This window comes from Sitophilus oryzae, unplaced genomic scaffold (assembly GCF_002938485.1).
Source record: "Sitophilus oryzae breed Bouriz unplaced genomic scaffold, Soryzae_2.0 scaffold_1744_pilon_pilon, whole genome shotgun sequence".
NCBI lineage: Eukaryota > Metazoa > Arthropoda > Insecta > Coleoptera > Curculionidae > Sitophilus > Sitophilus oryzae.
Window position 1 is genome coordinate 1,674,380 of NW_022146440.1, and position 18,883 is coordinate 1,693,262.

The following is an 18,883-nucleotide window of genomic DNA, read 5'->3' on the forward strand; positions in this document are numbered from 1 at the left end:
TTCCGACCGCAGATTCGCAGAGAATTCAATACGGCAGAAATTAGAAGTGTCCGACTAAATTATTTCACGCAGTCCCGTTAGCGTTTATGTTGATCAAATTGAAGTAATATTAAAATCGTGACTTCGTCATATATTTTAGTATGTTTTTATTAGTGCAGTTATTAGGTACGACTAACACCACTGCACATTGTCGTCGGTAGTTATGTCAATGCAACAATAATTAGAATGGTCATTGACGAAAACAGTACTGGGGGAATTTTCAGGTCAGGGGCTTGGAACACCCTCAAAAAGAAAATTCCACTTCTCCAACTCCCAGTGATGACATACCAAGAATTTACAACTTTGAGAAACACCTCACTGTAGTATTGAGTAATAAAAAGGATTGGAAGGAAGAAACGCTAAATCAGCATATAAAAGACCATATCATAACGTGGTATACCGACTGATGCTTCCAAAACCAAAGCAGGGACAGGGATAGGAGTATTTGGGCCGAAAACTAAATATTCCGAACCAATGGACAATGGGCACCTATTATTAACTATCGAAAGATGCGTAAAATTTATCTTAGATAGGAACTATCGAAAACAGGAAACTGCCATCCTATCCGGTAGTCAAGCAGCACTTAACGCGATCAACTCAGTAACCATCACTTCGAAGTTGGTCAAAGAATGCCTAGAGAAGCTCAACAAATTAGGCAAAGAAAATAAAGACCTCCTACTCTGGGTGCCTCCTCACCAAGGGATAGAAGGCAATGAAAAAGCAAATGATCTAGCTAGTAAAGGAGCGAACACTCCACTAACTGGACCAGAATCGTTCTGTTTTCCAAACGGGAACCAACTGAAAAAGGAACTGAAGAATCTGGAAGACTCCATCCGTAACTTGGAATGGGTGTCCTCTAACGGTCTAAGACACTCGAAAAAATTCCTCAGAACTTACGACCGAGAAAAATCAAAGGTTTTCCTTGATTCAAGTAAAAACAATCTTTCGCTGGAATCTTTCGCTTTTCTGGGAAACACCAGAACACCTTATCACTGAGTGCGCCGCATTCGTGCCATGAACTTTGGTACAGCTGATGTCGAAGATGGAGAGTTGGCCTCTGTGAAGCCGTCTCAGATACTGGCTTTTGTTAAAGCCCTGAGACTGTATGATGAGTTATAACTCGTTATAACTTAAGAAAGGGGAACACACAACCTGTAAGGTCGCGGTGATTAACTCCCCTCCTAAACATTCTACATTCTATTAGGTACGAGGTTTGTATGATGTAACGGTGATTCGAGCAGTAAAAATTAAGTGAAAAAGAACCCGTTGCATTGTGTTGTGACAATTTCAAATGATAATAAAATTGCCGAAAAAATGTTAAAACGTAAAAACGGGCGTAATTACGTGGTTGTTCTGGGTGCAATAACATTCAATAGTCAAATAGATCCAGTCATGTCCTCCCTAGCAAAACCGACGCGTAAAATTATCCTCGCTACCGTAGTTGAACTCATCTAAAAAGTTCTATTAGCATGAATAATAAATTGTAGTAAAGATTAGACCTTGCTCTCCTAATGATGCTGATATCACAGATTATTGAGATTAGTGTGATATATTTTAATAATTATTTAATAAATACCTATAATCGTTGATTGAAAGAATTGAATGATATAATGTTTTAGGATTCTAAATAGTATGGCAAATCTAAAGCGGCGTTTGCACGATGCATGTTTTGCTTGCGCAAGTACTTGATTTCAAGTAATTGAACAATGTAAACAATGTTCCAACTACTGGTTCAAGTTTTGTACAAGAATAATCAGTTTGCAAGTAAAGTTGACCACAGGTCTACTTTTCTTGCGTGCTAGGCTTGTAGAGCGAAAATTTGACATGTACACACGTTGTCAAATTCTTGAAGTAAAGCTACGTTTACACGATGCAAGTTTTGCTTGCGCAAGAACTTGATTGCCAGTACTTGCTTAATGTAAACTGTGTTTCAAGTAATTGCTCAACTGATTGTACAAGAAAAATTACTTTGCAAGTAAAGTTGATCGACGGTCTACTTTTCTTGCACGCTAGTACTTGCAGAGCGAAAATTTTACATGTAAACACGTTGTCAAGTTCTTGCTAGCAGTTGCACGAAAAAATGGCCCCAAGCAGGTTGTCTCACGACCAAATTATGAGGTTTTTAACAATTTACGAAAAGCACGAATGTTTGTAGATCGTTAGAAGAGTAGTACACCTTAGTGTACACTATAGAAATCAAATTATGAGATGGTGCCTCTGAAAGGGTTTTGGAATAAACAGTTTTTCCTCAGATTTATCCATGGTTTTACCCATACTCTTGTTTTTTGATTTTTTTCTAACAAAGTACGCAATTCATCACTTAACGTATGACATAAAATATTTACACCACATTAACAATTTCTGTGGTATCCATAGTTCTTGCACAATAACTTGACTAGTGTAAACATATAATCTTAAAATGTTCAGTTGCAAGTACTCGCAAACAAGTATTTGCGCAAGCAAAACTTGCATCGTGTAAGCGTAGCTTAACAGTTGCACGAAAAAAAGGCACCAAGTAGGTTGTCTGACGACCAAATTATGAAGTTTTTAACAATTTACGAAAAGCACGAATGTTTGTAGAACGTTAGAAGTGTACACTATAGAAATCGGTATGACATAAAATATTTATGCCACATTTAACAATCTCGGTCCTATCCATGCATAGTTCCTGCACAATAACTTGTCTAACTTGCACAATAACTATGTAAACATACAATTTTTAAATGTTCAATTGCAAGTACTTGCAATCAAGTATTTGCGCAAGTAAAACTTGCATAGTGTAAATGCCGCTGGATTTAAGAATATTCTGTTCCTATACCGGGTGCGCCTCAAAAGTGGCTGACCCCTATAACATTTTTATTTTTTCAGATTAAAAAAAAACAGATATGGTATTTTAGTATGACACAAATTAGTATTGTGTGTGTGTGTGTGATTAACGTATTCAATAATAATAATTGTTTTCGGTCGCTTGCTATTTCACCGGAAACGACTACAACTTTTGATTTTTTAATGGCACCCTCCGTATTTCTTACTTTATTCGACAGAAAATGACACTTTGAATAGAATGACATATCATATATGAAATTTTGACATTTTCGCCTAAAAGAAAATTGAATTTTAAATTTCAATCTAGAGTGCCATGGCTGTGTTAAAAATACTAATTTTTAGTCAAGGAGCATTGGAAAAATAGATTTGATCGTCTAATGTTTTCGTGACTTGTCCTGTCCTGTTAAAAGATGCCCAAATCGTATTATTAATCATATCTCAATTTTTTCAAATGGAACGAGGGTGGCTCATTAGCATATTTGGAAAAAGCACTTTTTTACGAATAATTTGGTACCACACACTTGGTATTTTCAGTCAAATTGTCGTTATGAATCGCATGTTATAATTTCAAAGAAACCATATGCCAAAATGTCAAAAGTTGACATATGATATGTCATTCTTTTCAGAGTGTCATTTTATATCGAATAAAGTATAAAAATGCCGAGGATGCCATTTAAAAATCAAAAGTTGTAGTCATTTCCGGTGAAACAGGAAGTGAACGAAAACAATTGAATACGTCAATCAACCCTAATTTATGTCATGTGCTAATATACAAAATCTCGTTTTTTTATCTGAAAAAATAAAAAATTTAGAGGTGTGAGCCACTTTTGAGACGCAGCCGGTATATGATAACGAGCAAAGCAACAACTTTTTTTTATATTATTTAGTATTTAGTGGTAATTTAACTAAAATGCGCATATAATACCAGTTTAAGATAAGCATTCCATATCATACAGTGGCTCTTATTTATTTTTGCCTTTTGCGTTAATTATTAATCAAGGTTTAGCTAGCTGTAGAGAGAAGTACTATTGATTTACCTTACTTCGGGCACGTAGAAAAAAATACAAATATATAATTATATTAAGTTATCGTGGTATTATGACGAAATGTTATTAAAAAATACGATGTGTAAAGGGAAAAACCGACGATGTCACAAAACTTTTACAGAGAAAGCTGATTTAATGTAGCCACATGTTATGTTAAAGATACAAAATATGTTTAGGACTTGTAGTCTCAACAGATTAAGTGGATTACTTAAAAAAATCATCTGACATCATGGGTTTCTTCTTTTCACCCTTTATACCGGGTGCGTTTCAAAAGTGGCTCACCCCTATAATTTTTTTTTATTTTTTCAGATAAAAAAACGAGACTTGGTATGTTAATATATGACATAAGTTAGGATTGACTGACGTAATCTATTGTTTTTGGCCACTTCCTGTTTCACCGGAAATGACTACAACTTTTGATTTTTAAATGGCACCCTAGGTATTTTTTTACTTTGTTTGATAGAAAATGACATTCTGAATAGAATGGCATATCATATGTCAACTTTAAACATTCTCGCTTAATAAAAAATCGTATTTTAAAATTCAATCTAGAGTGCCATGGCTATGTTAAAAACACTAATTCTTAATCAAAGAGCCTTGGAAAAATAGATTTGATCGTCTAATGTTTTTAATGTCTTATCCTGGCCAGTTAGAAAATGCTCAAATCGTATTTTTAATCATATCTCATTTTTTTTAGATGGAACGACGGTGGCTCATTAGCATATTTGGAAAAAGAATTTTTTACGAATAATTTGATGCCACACACTTGGTATTTCCAGTCAAATTTTCGTTCCGAACCGTAAGTTGTAATTTCAAATAAACCATTTGCGAAAATGTCAAAAGTTGACGTGCGATATGTCATTCTATTCAGAGTGTCATTTTCTATCGAATAAAGTAAAAAAATACCGAAAGTGCCATTTAAAAATCAAAGGTTGTAGTCATTTCCGGTGAAACAGGAAGTGACTAAAACAATTGAATACGTCAATCAATCCTAATTTATGTCACATACTAACATACCGAAGCTGGTTTTTTTATATAAAAAAATAAAAAAGTTATAGGGGTGAGCCACTTTTGAGACGCACCCGGTATACATATTTTAAAAAAGTATTACGTCAATATATATCTACCTAGCTAGTAGAAATTAACTAACTTATACAAAATTATTTTTTAATCAGTTGTATTTTTTTATGGAATTCAAGGTAAATTATATAATAATTTTTAAAATTTTAGAATTTTTGTTTAACCACAACTTGACATTCGCATTTTGTTATTCAATTGGAATATTTTTTGTTATTACAACAAAATTATACTCGTAATCCTGTTACTTTCGAAGCAAAGAAGTAATTCGAGCAGAATTCTTAAAATTTGTTTTTTAAGGAACTATAAACGAAAAATAACTGTAAAAGGAAAATGTAATTTTAATAAACCACAAGCTGACATTTATTTTTTTTATTATAACAAAATTAAACTAAAGCCTCATACTACTTTGATGCGTCGATTTAATGCGACAATTTTTGTCTTGGGACGAACCATGAAAAGAAATATCCCGAACACAATAGACGAATTTCCAAACGAACTCGCATCGCATCGACGAAGAATCGCATCGATGAGCAGCATCAACATCAACAGATAATAAGTGGGTGACGAACCACATCGACGCATCGCATTGACGAACTGAATCGTACGCACTATGCGTGCATATTGTCGCATCTACGCAACAGTGCATAGTGAATATGGGGCATTAAGCTTGATTTTCATGCATCCGTTATCCGACGATACGATGATACGATATTAATTTTATTGGTTGAATTTGAATACTTCGGTTGGTTAGAAACGGTTAACCAATCGAAGCCTTTATATTCAGCCAATAAAATTAATGATGCATGAAAATCAAGCTTTAATGTAATAATTTAGGTTTTGGAATTCGCAAAGAATATTTTTGAGATGATATATAGGGTGGTGACAATTTCGATGCTCAACATTGCCATCTCAGAAACTACGAGAGATACGAATTCGGTTAAATGGGACAAAAGTTGCGTAATTACGCATTTACTTACTAAACGACCCTTCCTTTCTCCAAAACCCAATTGAATCATTTGAATCATTTTTTTAACAATTTTTATCAATGTTGTCAAGAAATATAAGTGTAAAATGTAATATTTTTTTTTCAATTTATTGGTTTTTTAATCTTTTATAAAAGATATTTTAATTAATAGAAAATTTTCAAAAGTCTAATAATAAATTCAACTTTTGTAAGTTTTTATGAACACGTAATATATTTACCAAAAGGCATTAAAAAAAATAAAGGACATTTTTTTTCTACAGAAATTAAAAAAAAATATGAACAAAGAATACATTGATGCTGATAAGTGAAACGTCTAAAATGACAGTGACAGTTGTCCATTATTTTGTTGTCTGTGAAAATATTCCGTGATTCGTTGTGCAAACTTTAATTAGGTATTATCTTTTGCTTTATAAATATCATTTGTTATATAAGTCAATAATAAAAAAAAAATAAAATAAATTAAAATAATATAAAAGTCAAAATGCCCCGTCACGTTGGAACCGCTTGAAAGTAAACATTTTTTTTAATTATTTCTAAAATTAAAAGTATTTAATAAATCCATTAAATGGAGACAGAATCTCAAATTATTTCTACTAATTGTACACTATATTTACTACTGGAAGTATTTTCTACATATCGAAGACTTCGAATGATTTTTTTAATAAAATTATATTATTATTAAAAAAAAATTTGCAGTCTATTCACAAAAATAATTCAAAATATTTTATTTGGTAACAGAGCATTGATATTTCGGCTCTATAAGATAATAATTCATTTAAAGAAAAATAATAATTTAATGTAAAATTAGATATTTATGTTTTTTGTATTTCCTGAAAAATCATATCAAAAATGATACGAGTCGTAGTTGGTCTTGCGGTCTTGGTTTTGGATCTGGACTTGCACAAAAAGACCAAGACCAAGACCGAGACCAAGCATACAAGACCGTCGCGGTCTTGCATTTTATTCATGTCTTGTATTTTACTCTTGAACGATTTTCGTATTTTTTGGGCCTACTCTGTAGGTTGTTTGACTTGCACTTGTTCTAAATACTGCTGTTATCGGATATGCGCTAACTTTTGATAGTATTACCATTTGTAATGGACTTCTAGTAAACAAAAATTCCCATATATTGCATACTTAGTGAACCACACTGTATATTTAAAAATAAAAATTTCCGCCAGACAACTATTCTAATAATTTCTTTCTTTAAAGTTTTATTTTCATTAAATTACTAAACTACTATTTATTTAGCCCTTAACCGACGTCGTTGACCTCGAACCGCTCGCGCTCTGACGAAATTTGTGTTTGATTTTTCCATCACCAGGAAAGACCCAGGCGCAGCTCGGTCTCGTTGGAACCCCCTCGAAAGTAAACTTTTCGTTTTTTGGCTTATTATCAACTAAAAATGGTGCAAATGATTGTAGTGAATTCAATTTTTTGTAGTACTAATAATAAGAGATGAGCAAAACTTCCAATCGTAATTGAAACTGCGATTGCTATTTTTAAATCGCCGCGACTGTCACCTGCGATTGCGGTTTTAATACTTTGTTAAATATTGTACTAGAGATGTAATTGTCTGTGTATGTAGCTATAGCTTAACAGTTGAAAAAGTTCTTTAGTTTTTAAGTGTTTTTTAACATCTGACAATTTGATTCGAAATACCAAATGTGTGGTACCAAATTCTTCTACTTCCTACTCTATAATAGAAAGAATGCCTGTTCATTCTTCACATCATGCCTACAGTTTTTCAATCGATGGTAAGGTTATCACACCATCCTTGATTATAGACACCATCTTTTTTTTGACCTTCCCGTACTTCTTCACAGTTGTGATTTTTCTCGAGCTAGCTCTATCTAGCAGCGTTTTACCTGTGATTTTGAGAAGAATCTTTTTGTTTTTGCTGTATCCAGTCTGCTTTCTGCTGTGTAGGTCATTATGGGTCTGACGACAGCCTTGTATATTCTTGACTTGACCTCGACACCTATGTATTTATTTTTCCATATGGTGTCGTTCAGACATCCAGCTACTCTCATTGCTTTTGTTGTTTGTTGTCTTACCTCTGTTTGTGCCTCTATTTCGATATCGCCATAACCGGATAACTCTATACCGAGATATTTAAATTTCATTTCTTGCTGTATTATTGTGTTATCCACGACAATCTTGCATCTGATAGGTATTTTTGATGTTGTCAGGCTCTTTGTTTTGGATGGAGAGATTATCATGTTATAAGATTTTGCTACTAGCTTGAAGCGATATACTAGTCTTTGGAGGTCGTCCTCATTTTCTGCGAAAAGCACAGCGTCGTCGGCATAACATAGAATTGTCATATTGCGGTCTCCCATTTTGTATCCATTTAAATGGCGCACTTGTTTGATTATTTCGTCCATAATAATATTAAAAAGAAGTGGGCTTAATGAATCGTCTTGTCGTATGCCTTTCTCTACAGGTATTGGTTCAGTAAGATACCCGTGGATATTAGCTTGGATTTTGTTAGCACTGTATATATTTTCTATGCCTTTAATTAAGTTATGGGGTATTTGTATTTGTTTGTCATAAAGTAAATGTACAACATCTTCTAATTTAACCCGATCAAATGCTTTCTGCAGGTCTATGAAACACATGTAAGCTGGTCTGTTGAGGTACCAAATTATTCATAAAAAAATGCTTTTTCTAAATATGCTAATGCGCCACCTTCGTTCCATTGAGATATGATTAAAAATACGATTTGGGCATCTTTTAATCGGCCAGGACAACACACGAAAAACAATAGACCATTACTTCTTTTCCAAGGATCCTTGATTAAAAAATAGTGTTTTTAACACAGTGATGGCACTCTAGCTTAAAATTCAAAATACGATTTTTTTAAGCGTAAAAATATCAAAAGTTATCATATGATATGCCATTCTATTCAGAGTGTCCTTTTTAACGAATAAAGTAAGAAAATACCGAGGGTGCCATTTAAAAATCAAAAGTTGTAGTAATTTCCGATGAAACAGGAAATGATCGAAACGAATTGAATACCTCAATTAATCCTAATTTATATCATATGCTAACATATCAAATTTCATTTTTTTATCATAAAAAATAAAAAAGTTATAGGGGCGATCGGCCCGAGTTGAGAAACCCTCGGTATATTCTTGATCTTGGCCCTAGAAAATAATACCTTCTCTATAAATAAATAAAATCAGAGAAAAGATTAAATCGCAGTTTACTATAAAATGCTTTAATGGATCACAAAATTACATTCACAACAAAATCGCAACTCCTAAAACTTCAAACTCGCAGATAAAAGGTTATCACGGTCCTAGGTTGCAAAATCACAATAGCAGCAAAATCGCAAATCGCAACAAAATTACAACTCGCAACTATAGTAATATTGGTTACCTAAATTGAAACTCGCGAATAGAAGAGTCGCAGTGTCCTATGTGAGCCAATCGTAGGTTGCGATTGCGACTTTGAAAATCACTGCTATTAAATCGCAGTTTGCGATTTATTGGTGTCTACTAATAATTAGCCAGAAAAAAGTAAACAAAGAGAAAAAAGTCAGTCTTGTATCAAGGGTTTACAAGTCAGTGGCGTACATGTTTTTTTTTTAGAAAAATATTACAGTGATAACCTATATGCACGTCTCTGGTGAATATGGGTATTCTATTAAAATATGTCTCACTTTTTCCCTTACTTTTACCCTCAGGGTGCATCCATACCGTCTTAGAAAAAGCGGAACAGCGTATCGGCAAAGAGTAGATAAGACAAGAGGCGACAGTTCGCGCGGTACCTTTCATGTTTGAGTGGTGGGGAGAGTGACCTCGTTTCGCTTGTCCCTTTAAATTTTCGTAATTTTTTCGCGGGAAATTTGAAATAGACTATTATAAAAACTTGCCTGTATAGCTTATAAATAATTACTGTATGGGTAAAGAAATAAATAGAAACAAAAAAAATGAGTTTTCTAAATATTATATAAAATAAATTATAATTAAAAACATATTTGTAAGGGAATAAAGATAATAAAAGCAATATTTTGTATATCGTTGGTAAACAAGAGAAAGGGACCAAGTCGATTTGTAAGAAATGTTTTATTTACGTGCATTTTTTTTACATATGGACTTGAACAAGTGTAATATCACAATGTGGAATTTATGTACAAAAAAATAGAGTTGCTCAATTTTTATTTAATAAATCCTCGCGATTACAAGCTTCTAACCATGTCTTCGATCTATGGATTACATTTAGTTTAATCACATAATTATATAGTATATTTCTATAAAAATACTTTTCAGGATCCTTTGGAAAAGAGTGAAATATTATGTTTGTCGAAGAATAAGATCTATTTTTGCAGTCTTTATAAGCACACACATTGCCACCATCTCGTCTTTTCCTGCTGCTGGTGTCCTGTTCAGTATTCATATTTAACAATAATTACAAATTAGTACGCAATAAAAACGATACTAAAATTAAACCTTAAAAACTCTCAAAACGATAATATATCGAAAATCTCTGAAAAACGCTTTAAAAAGGCAAAAATGCAAGAAAACAACTAATCAGATTTGTTTATGTTTAAGCCTGATTAGCACCATATTAGCACAGCTGATTAGCGTCCTAAAATCATAGGTTAGAATAAATAAAATACGCCGTTGTCAGATTTTCAGATTTTATCTGTTTATCTTTGAAATCGATCAACTTAAGTCATTCTGTTTCTTTGATATTATCAGTACATTGCGAAAAAAGAACCTAAACCAAGCTAAACTAAAAATTTACATTTCCGTATTAACATACTTTACTTATATCCTTCTTATATTATTAATTTATTTTCAGAAAATCTTGTTTATTTTTCAAAGAAATATACTTGGCAACAGACAAAATGGGAATTGACGGGACCTTTAAATTTTAATATATCTGCGTCTCTCTCGCGAAATTCGACTTCTTTGTTCACTGTCGTCTCTTGTCTTATCTACTCTTTGGTATCGGCGTAACGACCTTTAATAGATTTCCAGTAATTCTATTGGCTGAAATTTTTGACAGATGAATTTGACAGATGAATTTTTCAGCCAATAGAATTACTGGAAATCGATTCAAGGTCGTTACGCCGATACGCCGTTCCGCTTTTTCTAGGATAATGTGGATGCACCCTCAAAATTTCATTCGCATCGCTAAAAGCACTTGGAAGAAAATTATAATTTACATTTAGTTAATTATTTATACGTTGTTTAGTTATACGAGAAACCTTTATAAACTGTAAAAGTTTGTTGGTTTAATAAATATTTGTTCTTCAAATAATAAATCGAAAAAAAATTAAGACTTTAACCCCCTGTAACTACGAAACAAAGCAGAATCGGATCTATGTTAATATAAAAAATAAATCTTATTTTTACGTGAGGAATCTCCCCACGAGAGATGGCAGGCGTTTTTTGAAACAGAAACAAAACAAAAGGCAATGAATGAGAAACTCACCATACTAATTTAATTCACTCAACGCCAGATATAAACAGCTTCGACTGATACCCGCTAAGGCTACGTTAGAAATACGGAAATTTTTTTTTTAAATCTATAGGTACCATAAAAACTGTGGAAATTCCCAACCTAATTGAAAGTAACCCTAGACAAGGCCTAGACGGTGGTTAGGTACATATTTGAATTTATCCTGTTTTTGGGGTTTTAAAGAAATAGAGTAATGTTCACAAATGGCGCGAAAATCCATTCAAAACGCAATGAGGTACTTTATATTATATTAGTTACAAAACAGAAAAATTAGAAAAAATTTTTGTTTTAAATCTGTGCAAAATTTACAAAATCTATTTTTCTAATGGCTAATAAATTATACCGCTTATACTTAATGAGTATCTCTGCTATTCTATAAAACTATACAAACGATTTTGAAGATTCATTAAAATTCACCTAAATACAAAATATTTTCATGGTTTCTGTCTGTCTGTCTGTCCGTCTGTCCGTCTGTAATACGATAACTCAAAAACCGCTAAACCGATTTTAACCAAATTTGGCACAAAAATACTGTGGCACGCGAGAATCTGGGCATTAGTTTTTGGTGGGGGTGGGGGATTGGTAAGGGGTATGGGAGGGGCTTAAAAAAGAAACTTTCATTGCTTTTTTTTGCTACTATAAAACTACAGCGATTTTGAAGATTTGTAGATTAAAATATATAAAAATTAATCAGGTATGTGTTGATGTCAGTCAAAAAGCAAAATATTCAGGATATATGGTGCGCGTTCAGGGAATCCCTTCAACGCGCACATGGCTTTGGCCAAAAAATAATGTTTTAGGAAAATTTGCCCACGAAATTATTGCATAGGGTGTTTTAAATATAGGACAAAAACAACTCTTCTATTAACCCTGTATAATACGCCAAATATTAAAGTTTATAATAAACTGAGTTTTTCGAATTAAAGTTGGTAGATATACAGGGTGACGCCTCTCATACGCTGCGGAAGCTCTAAAGAGAACGCTAGTTTATATCGAAATTAAATTTCGGCAAAATATGTAGGTTAACTGAAACTATTTTATAAAAATATATAGAATATTACTGGGTGTCCCCAAAAAAGTTACACATCAAAGTTGTGTTTTTTTCTAATGGAACGGTCATATTAATTGATTTTCAGATTCTAGGAAAAAAATAAAGGTAGTTTTATTGAAGAAGCATATACCTAAAATCTAAGGATTTTGACATATTTCACATTTTGTGAAAATGAAGAGTAAATTTTAAATTTCGCTAACAGCTATCTAAATTTTAGTTGACCTTGTATAGCCTGATATTTAATTACAGTAACCATTGAATGTTAAACCAAATTGAAATTTGACCCTAAAAGTTATACAGGGTGACACAAAATTAATATAGAACTTTAGTCACTTTTAAAAACGTTACTTCTTTATTTTAAATGGAATACCCAGTATATTTTTCCGGTGTTTAATGGGGAATTTATATATCTTCAAAATATTATTAAGGTTGCCTACTCCTTAGACAAAGATTTTCCTAGATATTTTAATTTTTATTATTTTGGGTCAGTACAACTTTATTATTTGAAAAAACATCTAGGTGGTTGTGATATACCTTTTGTTAATTTAACAAAAATTAAAGATTGTAGAGTAAAATACTCAATGGTAATAAAAAGATATACTTTTAAAACATATTTGAATTATTACAGAATTAAAACTAGATATAAACCTATAATTATGTGAGAAATGATTGTCTTTCAAAAGAATCTTTTCATTAGCATATGTGGAGTTCTACCTCGAAAAACAGCTACAATAGTTTATCTCATGTTGTCGACAATATTTGGTCGAGTTTTGTAAACATTGTCATTAACATATCCCCATAAAAAAAACAGACTACTGGGTGTTCCATTTAAAATAAAAGAGTAACATGCTTTTAAAGGTTACCAATGTTCAATATTAATTTTGTCTCACCCTGTATAACTCTTTGAACCAATTTTTAATTCGATTTAAAGTACAATAGTTAATTTAGCTACATATTAGGCTATACCGGGTAAATTCAAATTTAGGTAGCTTTTATTAAAATTTAAAAATTAATCTTTTTTTTCTAGAAAATGTTAAATATGTTAAAAACCTAACATTTTAGTTATATAGTTACTTCTCTTATAAAACTCACCTTTATTTTTCTCTCAGAATCCGAAAATCAATTAATATATAGGGTGTTTGTTCCATTACAAAAAACACAGCTTTGATATGTAACTTTTTTGGGGCAGACCCTGTAGAATCCTTTATAGTTTTAAAAAGTGCTCTGTATTAACCTACATATGCTCACAAAATTTCATTTCAATACAAACTGTCGTTCTTCTTGGATCCTCCGCGGCGTATGAGAGGCGCCACCCTGTATTATTTCAAGGAAATAAAAGGCTAAAAATAAAAAAAAATATAACTTTTTAAAAACTAGACCAAAAAATTTTCCGTTGCGTTTTTTTGCATTTGAGGGTATTTAAAAAAATGCAAGACTTGCAAGAGTCTTGCAGCAAAACCAAGACCAAAACTGGGCCCTGCAAGACAAAAACTACTAATTCACAGCGATACCAAGACCAAGGGAGACTTGGTCGTGATCTTGCATTTGCTCATCACTATGCAAGTTCAAGAAATTAGCTTTTTAATATTATAGTAATTAGGAGTAGTACTTACCTACTGTTCTTTATGAATAAAAGCCCTAAATTTCCTGCTTCATATCACATTGAGTGTTTTTCGATTATGTTTTTTTTTTATATATTACTTCAAGTATAATTTGCCATTCGTCATAGTTGCATCAACTTGTATCCTGTCTTCAGTCGCTAAAAATATATTCTTGCACTTATTTGTCGCGTCCCAAAATTTAATACAAATACGGAAAATTTTCAAAACTAAATTTGTACGAATATATATTTTTCTTTCGACGAAAAGTATTATTGACAACGCAGCGACTGATTTTCACAACTGTCACTTCAAAAAATTTCCACGCTTATTTAGACAGGTGAAAAACATTTTAAAGATAGGCTTATAAAATAACAGCGCGTCAGTTTTCGCGCTACGTAGGTACTTAATTTTTAAGCGCGTTCGAATTCTAGTTCGAATTATACTGAACCGTTTGCGCGCACACGTGTCAACCGTTTTTAAACCACTCATAAAGCGAAATGCACGGTGTTCCAGGTAACTATATAAAAACGCTTATCTTTCACAGTACAGCTGATAAAAGCACTTAATATACTCAATTTAGATCAACAAAGTAGGGCAGGCGTAGTACTCACTAATTGCATTTGCTCGAACAAAGACGCATTTTTGGGTATTTGGCGCTACTATTGTTTTGTTTACCTAGATTCTTTGTAAGTTACACGCCACGGTTTATTATCAAGAATTAAATATAAACAACGTTATGTGTTACTTGTTCATTACTTTGTATATTACTTATTATATTTATTTAGATTATGCGTTTTAAGAATATTTTATTCTGCATTTTATACAGCAGGGACGCTATTTTTATAAATAATTTTATGAAATAAGAATGGTATAATGGATTTCATATTTAAGAGTCTATTGCGCTTTACTTTCGGCTTGCTCTCAGGGGTCGGGTAAAGCGGTTTTGTGACCGAAGGAAATATAAATTATATTTCAGAAATATGCCTAAGGCAATATTGCCCGATTCTGTCGTGTTAAGCCATACCCAAAATTTCAAACACACATGCTTTGATTAAGGCTTGATTAAGGTTTGCAGAGCTTCAGCATTTGCCATAAAATAGTGAGCAATTTGTTACAAAACCATATAAATTATATATCACTGTAATCACAAAACTTCAATCTATTTCCGTATTGTAACGGAATTTTAAATTATGTCTTTATTTTAAATAAAATTTAGTCCAAACATAAGAAATATTTTGTTGATGTTTGACGATCAAAATCTTAAAAATAAAGAAGCTGTCTAAAAGTGTGCCACCATACGGATATAGTATAATCCTTTATCTTTAATTTCATTCTTCATTTGTGTAAAAATACCTAGTTGGTTTTATATAATAATAATAATAATAATAGCTCCCGTATATAGTGTTTGACGTCTTGGGAGCCGTTCGGTATACAAGGCAGGTAATGTGGCTAGCACTACGCTTCAACCGCCTATTATTACCTCAGGATTGTGAATCCCAAGTACTCATTTAAGGCTGAGTCGACCTAGGTACCCAAACTATTTTTATTTTAATAAAAATAGTCGGCTGATGAAATGCCGGGTGTGGGATTCGAACCCACTATCTTGAGATTGGTAGACGAGAGCCTGTACCTCTAAGGCTAAGTAGTTTTATATAAAACGTTAAATGCCGAAAGCTTATTTCGCTACTTTTTCGGACTAGTGAAATGGACTCAATTGGAGATAATGATATCCCCATATTAAATTTTGCTTAGATGGAAAAGCTACCCAACGATGAAAAGAGTTTTGAATGGTGGGAATGATAGCTAGTGATGAGCAAATTCAAAATCAAAACTAAGATTTGGTTTTCCTGCAAAACTCCCGGAGTGCGCTTTTTTAATATATTTTTACTACAGTCTGACAAACGGATCTGAAACAACGGGGCAACGGTCAGGGGATCGCAATTTTCTAAAATCATGACCGATTTCATTCATAAAATATCCACGAGCGTGCGGTGTTTCATAAAAATATATCAGGAATTTTTATAATATTTTCCAGTAAAGTTTATAATATTATTTTACTTTAAATGTACCTACATTTTGTTTAGTCATTTGCCAAATATAGTAATATTTGTTAAAACGCGTGTACTAATTACAATAACCACAAATCAAGTTAAAGATATAAAACACAATACAATAACACCGCCACTGGATTTTTCAATAGTAGTGACTGTTTCTACTATTCCTAGAGAGGGGCATAAAGTTGGGGGTAATGGCGGCAAGACGTGCGAGAATCTCGACCAATCAGACTGGTTGAATCCGGGATGCCATGATGAATTTCGTCAGTGTTGCCAGCTTACCCTAAGCGGACTTTATCGTAAGGAAATACTTTACCTTTTATAATAGGCAGAATGAACGAAATCTTTTAATTAGATAAATATACATTATTACAATAAGAACTACGTCAACATATTAGCATATATATAATTATGTATACTGAAATGAACTAAAATATATTCAATTTATAGGTAATATCGAGCAACTTTGCTTTTCTATAATTAAACGTGACAACATCGACTTTTTTTGCCCGAATTCCTTTCGCTGTTTTAGATTCGTTAGTCAGATAATAGAAGCTTTGTTCTACATATAAAAGTTTTAAATAAATAGTAATTTAATCAAATAAAACTTTAAAGAAACGCTAATAAACTAAACGTGAATTCAATTTTTATTTAATATGCATTTACTTAAAAAAATAAATAAAATATTTCTTGGAATCATTCATTGACTAGCCATTCGATAGTTCCCATCACTAATTTATAACCTCCACTTGATGACGTCACCAGATTTTTACGTCAGAGCCTCAGAAGGCCTTGTAGTTTCGGTAGTTCCAGGGCCCATTTTCGGTCGGTGATCTGGGTGACCCGTTAAATGTTCGTTAAAAAAAAAAGTTCATAATTTCTTGAATTTTTGAATTTTAGGGAAAAAGAGGGCCCGACCAGATGAAAAATAGACCCTGAATAGACTCTGGGTAGTTCTGGTTATTGTTGAGGACCACCTTAAATCACATATTCGCTGACATTAATTTCGGGGAAACCGTTTCTTTATTATACTTTAACAAATTACAGGGACGAAATGTAAGTAAATAAAAATTTGTAAATAAAAAAATATAATGCAAGCCCGCACGAGTCTTGCATGATGGGTCTTGGTTCTGGTCTTGCGTAAGTCACACACACTCTTACACTTCAATTGCAATCAATGCAGTTTCTGCAGGGAAAATGGGGAAACACCAGAAAACCTCATCACTGTGTGCACCGAGACGACAACTATTCGTCGTGCCATGTACTTTGGTACGACTGGTATCGGAGATATTCTCTGTAAAACCGTCTCAGATACTACTCTCCCTGAGACTGTACGATGAGTTTTAACTCAAGAAAGGAGGACACAAGAGATATATAAGGTCGCGATGATTATCCTCCATCACATCTCCCATACAATCTACAAGTCTTACACTGGTACGTCTTAGTCTTGGTCTTGCTTTTTACGTAAGACGAAGACCAGTCTCGCTCATCATTAATGTTAGCAAAAGAAAGGGGATTTGTTTAAATGTGTAACGTCATGTATCTCCTGTAAGCGCGTTTATCTTTTATATATCTCGTGTAACCGCGTATTTATTCTCTGCTTAAGATTCAAAATACTTTCAGCTGCTCCAGCTTTATTGAGTCTTTTACACCGTTAATGATTTAAATTAATATAGTATTGCATATTTTATAGTTCAATTTCATTGTGATTTTATTTTCATTCAAGTATGATAGTAAACGAATACAGGGTTGTACAAAACATAAATCGTCGAATGTTTTTTTACTGAGTTAATATATTTATACAAAATTAATAATGGAAAAGAAGAATTAATAAAATAATATCATTTTCCTATATTTGATGAAGATAAGATACCTATTTATCTAAATTATAATTATTTATTTTATCTAATTATAATTAGAATGAGATCGCCCTTATAAAAATGTGAGCGATACATCAACTCAAAAGTTAGATGAATTTTTTCAACTTTCCCACATTTTTGTCTATAAAACATTTTTATTCTCAATAACTACGGGAATAGCATTCATAGTTTTTAAATATCGTTTTTTTTGGGGAATATATGACTAAAATTGAAATAGGCCATATGACATGTACTAAATTAATGAATAATAACATGCAACTGATTTACTCTCACGATTTATAGACGACTAGAACTGATGGTGTGAATATCATTGACCTTTGTACTTTTTAGTTTGTTATAATTGATACATGTCCCAGTCAATTAAATTATTTATTTGCTGCATATAGAATATTGTTGTCAGTTCATAAATGTTTATTTTATGGTTAAAATCAATTATGAATTTACGGGTCTCAGATGTTGGCTTAGTTAGAAGCTTGATACAAACAAATATTGTTTAATTTTAATTAAATATATTTCAATTAGTTCTGTAAATAAGTTTATTTTTTAATAACGTTTAATATTTTAATTATACTTTAAATCAGAGCCTATTCATTAAACATACAGCCGATTCACGATTTCTTACATACGAACTATACCTACATAGACAGTGGCGTAACTATCGATGTGCCGTGTGTGCGAAGCACACGGGCCCTGGCCCTCGGGCCGCATTTCCATATCTGTCACATGCTATCGCGAATCAAGCAGAATCCTTCTGTTTCTGATAAGGATATATATGAAATGGGTCAGGTTCTCGACTTCTTCTCAATTACTCTCCTTCAGACAATGTTTCCGAAATAATTTATATGA

General features: G+C 32.5%; 2 protein-coding genes across 2 annotated transcripts in view; one reads left to right on the forward strand and one right to left on the reverse strand.

Annotated features, from left to right (window-relative positions):
- LOC115881866 (START domain-containing protein 10-like) overlaps positions 1 to 14,584 on the reverse strand; it is a 34,534-nt gene extending 19,950 nt beyond the window's left edge. The window contains exon 1 of the mRNA XM_030899567.1: positions 14,116 to 14,584. The gene's annotated coding sequence lies outside the window, so the exon portion shown is untranslated. The remainder of the gene's footprint in view (positions 1 to 14,115) is intronic.
- The window catches only part of LOC115881864 (pancreatic triacylglycerol lipase-like), a 249,470-nt gene continuing 245,146 nt past the window's right edge, over positions 14,560 to 18,883 (forward strand). Inside the window, exon 1 of the mRNA XM_030899562.1 lies at positions 14,560 to 14,616. Within this exon, the coding sequence (XP_030755422.1) occupies positions 14,601 to 14,616 (16 nt within the window). The 5' untranslated portion in view covers positions 14,560 to 14,600. The remainder of the gene's footprint in view (positions 14,617 to 18,883) is intronic.